The 10,702-nt window shown below is 43.2% G+C and overlaps 1 protein-coding gene across 1 annotated transcript; it reads left to right on the top strand.

Moving 5' to 3' along the window:
- The first annotated feature begins 1,650 nt into the window (after positions 1-1,650).
- On the top strand, positions 1,651-10,429 carry CZH5orf63 (chromosome Z C5orf63 homolog). Its single transcript, XM_054186098.1, has 4 exons — positions 1,651-1,790; positions 7,089-7,209; positions 9,150-9,206; positions 9,978-10,429. Exons 2-4 carry the CDS (start codon positions 7,093-7,095, stop codon positions 10,155-10,157), a joined length of 354 nt encoding a protein of 117 aa, XP_054042073.1. The 5' UTR covers positions 1,651-1,790; positions 7,089-7,092; the 3' UTR covers positions 10,158-10,429.
- The last annotated feature ends 273 nt before the right edge of the window (positions 10,430-10,702 follow it).

The raw sequence follows: 10,702 nt of genomic DNA, 5'->3' as shown, positions 1-10,702 counted from the left end.
AGGGATGTGGCCTCCACAGCTTCTCTGGGCAACCTGTTTCTCACTGTAAAGAATCTCTTCCTAATATCTAATGTAAATCTACCCTCTTTCAATTTAAAGCTGTTATCCCTCGTCCTATTGATACACTCCCTGATAAAAAATCCCTCCCCATCTTTCTTGTAGGACCCCTTTCAGTACTGGAAGGCTGCTATAAGGTCTCCTTGGAGCCTTCTCTTCTCCAGGCTGAACTGCCCCAGCTCTCTCAGCCTGTCCTCATAGGAAAGGCGCTCCAGCCCTTTGATCATCTTCATGGCCCTCCTCTGGACCCACTCCAACAGGTCCATGTCCTTCCCGTGCTGAGACACCAAAGCTGGACACAGTACTGCGGGTGGGGTCTGACAAGAGCAGAGTAGAGGGGCAGAATCACCTCCCTCGACCTGCTGGCCATGCTGCTTTTGATGCGGCCCACGATGCTGTTGGCTTTCTGGGCTGTGAGCGCACATTGCCGGCTCATCAACCACCTCCCCCAAGTCCCTCTCCTCAAGGCTGCTCTCCAGCCATTCTCTGCCCAGTCTGTATTTGTGCCTGGGATTGCCCTGACCCACATGCAGGGCCCGGCACTTGGCCTGGTTGAACTTCATGAGGTTCACACAGGCCCACTTCTCAAGCCTGTCCAGGTCCCTCTGGATGGCACCTCTTCCCTGCAGCATGTCAACTGCTCCACACAGCTTGGTGTTGCTGGCAAACTTGCTGAGAGTGTGCTCAATCCCAACATCCATGTCGCGAACAAAGATGTCGAACTGTACTGGTCCCAGTACCAACCCCTGAGGAATGCCACTCATCACTGGTTTCCACATGGACATTGAGCTGGTGACCTCAACTCTTTGAGCCAATTCCTAATCCACTGAGTGCTACCATCAAATCCACGTCTCTCCAATTTAGACACAAGGATGTCATGTGGGACAGGGTCAAACCCTTTGCACAGGTCCAGGTATATGACGTCAGCTGCTCTCCCCTTATCCACCAATGCTGTAATGCCATTGTAGAAGGCCACCAAATTTTTCAGGCACAATTTTCCCTTAATGAATCCATGCTGGCTGACCCCGATCACCTTCTTATTTTCCAAGTTCCTTAGCATAATTGCCATGAGGATCTGCTCCATGATCTTGCTGGGCACAGAGGTGAGACTGACTGGCCTGTAGTTCCCCGATACAGTCTAATAATGTGGGTGTGGAGGGGTACATTCTATGTAGAGGTATTCCTTTGTCAGCCTGAGTGGGCAGCCAAACGCGGATCTTGCATATCCATCCGGGATGGAGGAGAAGGTGATGAAGGCAGCTGGCATGGAGTAAGAGATGTAGGGGAGCTCAGTGTGGCCCAGGGTCGAGGCTGCAAGCCTGAAACCCTCTCCAGCAGAAAAAAAAAATGGGGTGCCCAGCTTTAGCTAGCTCCTAGCTCTTGGAAAGCCAGGCAGCACCGGCTGCAGGGGCTCCTCCGACCCGGGGAGGACATCCGCAAGAGCCAGGCCAACCGCCTCCCACCGGCGAGGCCTGCGGAGAGTTACCTCGTACGGAGAAACAGAAGCTCTGGGGAGAGCCGGGACCCGTCACGCAAGGGCGCCGGACGCCGCTGGGCTCGGCCGGTGGAGGCCCCGGGCGGAGGGAGGGGGCGGGCGACCATCAGAGGGCGCCGCAGCGGTGGCGGGAGGTGTGTCCCGCCGAGCCGGACCTGATCAGGGCGCGCGTTCTTCCCGGGCCGGGCTAGGCCTCGCCTGTCGCGCCGCGGAAGTGTACGGGAGCCGCCGCCGCCAGGTGGGTGTCCGCAGACCCGGCCCGGGCCGCAAGTCCCCGGCCCTGCCGTGTTAACGCCGGCTGGTGCCGAGCGCCGGGCCGGGCCGCGGGGCCTGGTCCGCGGCTGCAGGGGCCTCCCCGGCGCTGGCGGTGGAGGAGCGGCGGGCGCGGGCCTTGGGGCGGGACGGGGAGGCAGGGCCCGGCCGGCAGCGGGCCTGAGGAGGCCGCCCGGGAGGCCAGAGGCGGGGGGCCGGGGGCCGGCGGGACGACCCCTGGACAGCCGGTACTGGCCGGTCTCCTGCGCTCTCCCGCCTGTCAAAGGGCTTTGACTCGGTCTGGCTGTAGAGGGCATCAGTTATTTAGAAAATATCAAAAAAGAATAAGGCTTTCCCATTACAGGAGATAATGGCAAGGCCTCTGAATACACGCTGTACCCAATACTGCTTACCCCCGGCCCTTGCAGGGAAATGGATCATTTAGCTGAAAAGGTTTCAAATGGAGATGTTTAAAACAGGCTTTTAAATTCTACTACAATTCTATGTTATGATAATAGTCCATTGTATATATAAGTTCCTTAATCTGCAGAAAGTGTCTCATGGCCATTACATCAGCCTATTGAATGTTTTTTAAATTGGCTCAAGTTTGGAGTACGGGCCTCAGACAAGAGTTTAGAAGAGATACTTCTGGAAGGATCACTAAACAAAATTTGTTGCACGTTACGATGAAACTATACTTTTAATCTTATCCGGCATGGAGTGCAACAGATTTGTGGCATTTACACCAGATTACTGTAGTTTTGAGGAGAAAACATATAGAAATGTAGTGATTGATATATAATGTCACCTCACAGAAACACGTGGTATTACTGGTGACATTTTTGAATTTTGAGTTGAAACCTGATTCTTCCCTAAAGACCTTTAGAGTTAGGTGCGTTTGCAAAAAGAAGTTCCAGGATTTTCCTGTATTTTGTATGCTGCTTCTGAAAGGCTGGTGGGTTAAAAGCCATGTGGGAATCTCAACAGCTACATAATTTTGTGTCGTTGATCACGCATGCTCCTTGGTCTCTTGCTGTGGCATCATATTTTCTTGTTCAGCATTTCCCTCATAAGTAATCAAACTGACAACAGCAGACTGCCAGCAAGTTTGCCTTCTTTGATGATCATAGCTGGTGTTGAATGAGGGACAACAGAAGAATGTTTTAAACCACCACTGACTTGGGCCTTCAGCACATATTCTTACACCCACATCTGCTTGCTTTCCCCTTTCTCTTTCAGTTGATACTCCTTTATTGTGCTAGAATGAGGATTAAATGGAGGGTAGGTGTCAGTTTAGTAGAGAAAGTTTCTTTAAGACAAATAGCTAGGAAATGTCTGTGACATTTTCAATGTAACTTTTTCCATATTCTTGATGTGTTCCTGTCACTTTGCAGAAAGAGGTAGGATTCGTTCAGGTAATTCCCTTCTTCTGTCAAACCCAGGTTAGGGTTCCAGAATCAAGTACTACATGAATGTAAAGTGTATACAGACAATGCCTGCAAGTTCATAATAATTTTGTCCTCATGTATATGTACACAAATCCATGGAAAACTGGACATAATCCTGTCCAAATATGTTGATAATTATGCATATAAAACATTCAGAACCACAGAGCAAGAGTATATTGGTGACTTGAAGCTGAAATTACCTAAGAGTATATAGCATCATTAAAAGGTACATAGTTGGAGAAAAAATCAGCCATGCTTGTCTTTCCTTGATTGATGCTAGGATAAGGTTTATACAGCTAATTATCTTGTCTAAATAATGGCTAGTTTTAGTGTCATATTTTATTTTTCCAGCAGATGAGGATTTATTAGGTGATGGAAATTCTATTAACAGGAAATGAGTCCAGTTTGGCTTTGCAAAATACAGCATGGGCCAAGTCTAGGCTTACAAGCATCATTTGTTAATCATTTCATAGTATTTTAGTGTAGGGAGGGTAGGTTCTGAAGTTTTGGAAGCATCCTTCTTTACATTTACATATTAATTTTATTCCTCAAACAAATCTTTATAATTACTTTGAGGTAGGCTAAAGAGAGCTCCAGAATAATCATGTTGAAAGATTTTGTGTGTGCCTTCAGTTTTTTAGTTTCTTTGTAAAAAAAGACGGATATGATACAGACGTGAGCAGGACGTGAATGCTCTGGGACATCTGTGCGACACTTTTCCTTTCTTTTTGTCAGTGATGAAACCAGCATGGAAGTGACCCGTGAGGTTGGAGCTCTGCATTCCAGAAACGTTCTCAGCTTAGCTCAGGCCAGTCCTGGGAACCTGTTTGTTCACACGATGGTCATGTGCATGCACTAAACACCCATATGGCTCAGAGATGCTGTTCAGACAAATTGAGCTGCCGCAGTAGATTTGCCTGATGAGTGACTGGTTATTCGCTTTCATCAACTCCTGATCAATAGCAACTATACTTAACCCCTCACAATATTAGAACTCTTCAGTGTTTGTGTAAAACCACTGCTATTTGATTTTATCCACAACCTTTTCATTCAATCCAATAAAATAAGATTAGTAAATTCTACTGATTTCAAAACAAATTTCTGTGGGGGCAGAGCCTTAGGTGCAATCCTGTGAAGCTGAAGTTGCAGCGTGCTTTATCCCAGGTTAAACACAGCAGCTCTGACTGCTCTCCCTCTTAATGATGCTGTCTTGCAACTGTGGGCTTCGGAAGCATAGGGAAGTCAAGCTGTATCATCTGTACTGTGGGGACATGATGCCATCTGACAGTATTTTACCCTCCCTCAAGGCTAGACATCTCAGACTGCTTTATGATGATGGAAGTGCAGAGCATGCCTGGGGCCTGGATGGAGACAGGCATCATTTCATAAACCGAGATTAGTCCTTCGAGTCTTTTTGTAACTGACATTACAGTATGGCCTTAGTATCATTCTACATAGCTGAATAAATTGACAGTCAGGACTCTGTTTTCCTTAGGTTATTTATAAAAGCATTCAGCTGGTCTTACACTAACTCTGGAAACAGCAGACTCTTGCTTCAGTAGTATTACTGGACAATGAAGATTTGCTCCTGAATTCCCAAAATAGTATTTTATGTTTGCTTAATAAAATTTATATTAATAATTTAATTACTTAAAATTGGTAAGGAAGTAAGACACTACTATCTTCTTCTTTTTGTGAAATCCTGAAGCTTACGTACTGATACTGTCTTACTCATTCCCCTTCAGTTGATGTTTTGGTATTTGTTGTCCACTGGACTCAAATTTACCAGAGGGTGGAGGGATCAAAAAAGTGGGTGTAAAGGAGTGAACCAAAGCCATTTTATACACATAGATAGGATAAGATACACGAAAATCTAGGCTTTATTCATTCTGCTGTTCACAGAACAATTTGGGGGCATTCTCCTTGTTTTGAACGCACAAAATTTGGCTTGTGAGGCTGGCAACAAAAGCATTCATTTAAAAACTTACCAGAATGCAAACTATTTGATTTGGTATTTTTATCTTGCATACAAGCAGACCGACATGCTGCAGTTTTTTATGCCAAAACCACATCCATTCTGGGCACCTATTTACTGTGGACGTGAAAATTTCTAAGCGTGACTGAGACTATTTACTGTCATCATGATTTGCATTTTTCCAAAAGGTTCCAAGCTTATTTTTGTATTTATTATGTAAAATCCCAGACAATTCGATTTCCTCCTGGCTAAGTAAAACAAATGCAGTCGGTGCCAAGGACTATGACCAATGGCAGTGTGTGCCGTGCCAGTCACCTGCAACTTTGCAGAGACAGCAAGCGTAGCGCTCCGCCCCTGCAGCTGAGTCTTACTGGTATGAAGCCTGACACATACAGATGAAGAACCCTTTCTGTCCCAAATGGAACAGTAAACCCAAAGCCCATTCATTGCAGAGTACTCTATTTTAGACTATTTTTACAAGGTCAAAGAAAAAAAAAATCTGATTCTTTCCTAGCATCTGAAGTTTTATAATTCAGGCTATAATTTTCAAAGGAGAGTACCTTTTCTTTGTATTTGCTCTGTTGAAACTTCTTCTGGAAACTAGAGTCCTCTGGAAAAGGTGTCTTTGACAGTGCAGTAAGGCTGGTGGAGCAGCCACCACTGCTGGTGGAGCAGAGTCACATCACCATTTGATTTTTCTTGTGCTTCTTGCTTAGAAACATAGCAGTTAAGAAGCATTAAGTTTAGAGTCCACTGCAATGTTTTGTTCTTAGCGGTTACGCTGGCTAAACTGTCTCTGTTAAAACTATGTAATATTAGTACTGAGAGATTCAGTGAATGCAATAGGCTCTTTTCTTACTGAACATCCTGAAACACGCTTATCAGTTGCAGCGTAGTCCTGATCACGCTTAAGTTGTGTAAACTTGTGCCATTACATTGTGTGTTTGTGGTTAGCTGTAGTTAGTAGAACTACAGGTAAGTTGTGCCTGAACAGAAACTGAACAAAAGCAGTTTGGCTTTATGTAAAAGGGGCTTGATTTTCCCAGTGTGAATTCTGATGTCATGTGTCACATCTGCTGACAGTCTCCATGCAGACTCCCTTTTGCTTCTGTTTTTTGCCTTTCAGTCCTAAAATGCCTTGTAAAGGTCCTATTAAGACAGAAGTTTGGAGGAAGCACTGGTGTTATTAGTGATGTTATAAATAGGTGACTTCAGGACTACCATACGGCACCCTTCAACAACACTAAATTTACTTAAACTCTCCCAAAGAAATCACAAACCCATCAACATCTTTCATAAATCAATTTGCTGTTGCAGGAAGGACTCGGGACAATGTGCATACTTTTAATGTTACCAAGTTAAATCGTTTTGGCTGCAGCTTCTTATTCATTGCAGAAAGCATTATATTAATATTCTGATTAGGTACAGATTAGTTTTTTGATGGAATAATTTTGAGTAAGTAGAATATGTCAAGCACTGCAGAAAGATTACTGAGGTTCAAAGCACAGCACTTCACATTTTGTTAATATCATGTAATTCTTACTGGCATCTATGCAGTTGAAACAGCATAATGCATTTATGTCAGCATTTGTGTTAGGGAATTTAAATGGAGCATTTCAGCAAGAAAACGTAGGGTGTTTTTTTTAAATGAAACTACCCTTTTTGAGCTACCTGGTGTTTCTGGCCTGCTGCATAATAAACCATTTTTTTGATTAATGTGTTGATACTGTGAATATAAAAATCCTGGGAAAATGGTTTGATTCTCTGTATTTTAGAACTGCGATTGAAGTATCACATTTATCTTAACATTAAATTTCATGAGCTATAACTTGCCCCCCAAAATTTATTTTTACCTTAACAGGACAATGGTGCTTTGTTTTCTGAGCAGAACATTGCAACTAGCAAGACATTCATCCAGTCCACTGGGGAGACAACTCTGTTCAGCCAGCGCAAATAAGCCAGTGTTGACTTTATTCACCAAGGTAAAAGCTGTTTACAGAGTAAAGCTAGGCAAGACTGCATATTTATCAGCTTTGATATACATGATCCCAGATGAAATGGCTTGGCCGTGCTTTTTGTCCCCTTCAAATATGTGTAATATTGAGCATTTTACTTTGAGGGTGCCTTTTACATCAGGCTTTACAGCACAGTCCTGCTCTCATTGTAGCAAGCAAGTATTTACAACCAACAAATGAAAATTTCAAAATAGTTGTGTCTCAGTGATGCTGCGGTCCATTTACTAGTTGAAAATTGTTCTCTAACTGCCAGTATTTCATCCTGCAAATGGAGAACAAAGATGTACATAATCTGCCCAGGACAAGCATCAACAGTCAAAGTAGGCTTTTCAAAGCACTCATGCTTAATTTCAGCACTGCCTGTGAGACTGAAAATATATCCAAGTAGTGTTGGTAGCACACGAGAAAAAAGTAGATTGTGCTTTACCCTCTTTTTGCTCTATTGGCTGTGTCATGCTAACAGGAATAAAACACAGGCAGTTTTGTCTGTGGCATGAACAAACAGGATTCTTAAGCATATTTAGAAAACATGATGAGCAGGAACAGTCTGTTGTGAACTGTCAGCTTCCATGAACTGTTATTAAGAGCCCGTGTTATATGCAGAGGTCTTCTGTACTTTTAGACGGGATGGCACACAGCGGGCTATGCTATGTGTATGTGGTTGATGTAGCCTTCAAGAGGGGAATAACTAGAAGTGCAAAGCACTGAGAATGTTGACATCAGTATGGCAGTATTTGTTGGAGACGGATGCTATTAAAATAATTCCCTGCTCCTGCACAATGTTTGTTCATTCCATCCTTATCCATAAAGGAGTGTTTAAACTGTGTAACGTATGAATACGTTAAAAAATAAAAGGTCACCATCTGTTTATTAATCACACCAGTGCGTGCTATACTGTAAAGTTACAGCTCTCTTCCCCCCTGCCTGATCCAGCATCAGCTCTTTCAAAATCCAAATGTGATAAGACAGGGAATAATGAGCTTACCTTTGGGTTAATAATTGGAAAAAAGCTCTTTGTATGATTCTTCTGTCTTAAAATTTCTAACAGTAAGACACTGTATGAAATCAAATTTTCTAATAGCAGAGTTCAGGTAGTTCTCTGAAGTGGCCTCTTGTTGAATGTGGTTTTGACTTAAAAGGTTTTTTTATGTCTGATACCATTGGCAACTGCAAAGCAAAACGCAGACTCGCTTCTTCAGGTACACACTGCTCTAATGATCATGATGCATGATCAGCAGAAGTTAGCTGTATAACTGTAGTGGAAGATATGGGAGTTTTCAAAAATGAGAGGTTTTCTTTGACCCCATCACAGATCAAAGCTGTTGGCCAGTTCTCCCTGCTGGAAGTTACGATCCTCCCAGCTCTGCAGGTTGGAGGATCACCGTTAATTCCTTTCAGGCAAAGTCAGACAAGTTATCGTAAATCACCTTCTTTTGCTATTTTAACTGACCCAAGTGACTCAATCTGAAACACATTAGAAATTACTCATGTGACTTCCTCATTCCCCTTCTGTCAAGGGAGATTCTTCTGTCAAGAGTGGTAGCTGCAGTTGTTTTCAGCTGGTGATGGCAATGCTTTGAATATTCATTGCTGCTGACTGAAAGAAGGGGTCTGTGCACGACCTTCCAAACCATGCCCTTGAATCAGCCTTTAGAAGAGATGTTGAAAATTGTTAATTTGCACCATGAGAAAAATAATAGCAAATGAGAAATAATTAAATTTTGTGGCTGAGTAGTTTATTTTCATTTCATCCATGCTGCACTGATAAAGATTTAGAAAGCAGTGAGACAGGGTGGTACAGGAACCCACATTTACAGTAATGATCACTGCTGTCTATGTATGTTACTTTACGAATGATTTGTGTGTTCTACTGTATGTTTTAAATTGGTCTGAATATTTTCCTTTAGAAACCATGCCCACTATGTGATGAAGCAAAAGAAGTCCTTGAGGCACATAAGAGAAGGGTAAGGTATTGCAATACTGTATACATTTTCTATATAGAAAGAACGGTTAATCAGGATTCTTTCTTTGTAAAAGAAAATTGCTTGGATTTATTTGCATCCGTTATTCTTTCATGGGTGACCTCTTCAAAACAATTTCAGCACTGATTTCCATAAAACTCATTATCCAAAAGCATTTTGCGACAATGCTACTCAAATAAGTACTGGCAAACTAAACCAATATACACCTTGTTGCAATAGTTTTTAAAACCACTGCTTTTGTAAATGCTACTGCCTTGTCTGATAGAAGAGTTTGCAACTTTTATGAGCCAGGTAATGGTATCATTTGGGAATAATGTTAGTAAGTGGGGCTTCAAATATTTGAACTATATGTGATTGCAGTGTTTGCCGTTCTTCAGCCAGGTTTTGATCTGTTTCTTGAAGGAAGAAACTTAACAGAAGCCTTAAGAGGTGTTGCACTCTGAAGCCTAACAGGCAGCTGTTGTGTTGCAGGCTGCATATTTGTTGTGGTTGGTCCTCACAGGATGGTGGCTCTACACAGAGGATCGAGAATATTGTCCTGGACTGGAGGGAGTCATTTGTGGACATGCAGCCAAGGATTATGGCCACATACATTTGGCACCCACAAAATGGGCAATTGTCTACAACATGGAAGAATAAATCCAAAAGCACCAAGAAAACAGGCTTGCATTTCTGAAAAAAATATTGATCAAAAGACAAGCAGGTATTGCTTTTCAGTGTCCGCTAGGTACTAACATATTTGTTTTCTGTCAGTTTGTTTTACAGGAGGTGGATATTACCCTTCCAGAGAACTCGGCATGGTATGATAAATACAAATACGACATACCTGTTTTTCATTTAAATGGGAAGTTCCTAATGAAGCATCAAGTAGATATTCAAAAGTTTGAGGATGAGCTTACAAAGCTGGAGTTGCAAAATGATGGAAACCAGTGAAGAAAATGCAGCCACTCTGGTATGGATCTGAAAGGACTGTGCATCATGAACTGTGGGAAAAAGCAGTATTTGTTATCTGGCCTTGTGTTTCTTAGAACATATGGTACCAGCATCCTAAAAAACTTGAGTGACTTCTGTTCTATTTTGTATTAATAATGCAGCCCAGCTGCACCAGCAACAACCTTTTCTGTACCATTCACTTGGTGCTGTCCTGGGCTGGCTTTTATTGACAGAATAAACGCTGCTCCATAACAGCAGATGAAATGAAATGTGTTTGTATTGGGCTTGCATGGCCAGGTTTTGGTAGCGGGCGAGGGGGGTGGGTGCTACAGGGGTGGCTTCTGTGAAGAGATGGTAGAAGCTTCCCCCGTGTCTGACGGAGCCAATGCCAGCTGGCTCCATGACAGACCCACTGCTGGCCAAAGCTCAGCCAGTCAGCAATGGTCATAGTGCCTCTGTGATAACATATTTAAGAAGGGGTGGAGGGGGGAAAACCTGGGCAAACAAAGAAAGCAGCGAGAATATGCGAGTGAAACAACTCTGCA

This window comes from Rissa tridactyla, chromosome Z (assembly GCF_028500815.1).
Source record: "Rissa tridactyla isolate bRisTri1 chromosome Z, bRisTri1.patW.cur.20221130, whole genome shotgun sequence".
NCBI lineage: Eukaryota > Metazoa > Chordata > Aves > Charadriiformes > Laridae > Rissa > Rissa tridactyla.
The sequence above is the reverse complement of the archived record's forward strand: the minus strand, read 5'-3'. Positions and strand labels throughout refer to the sequence as shown.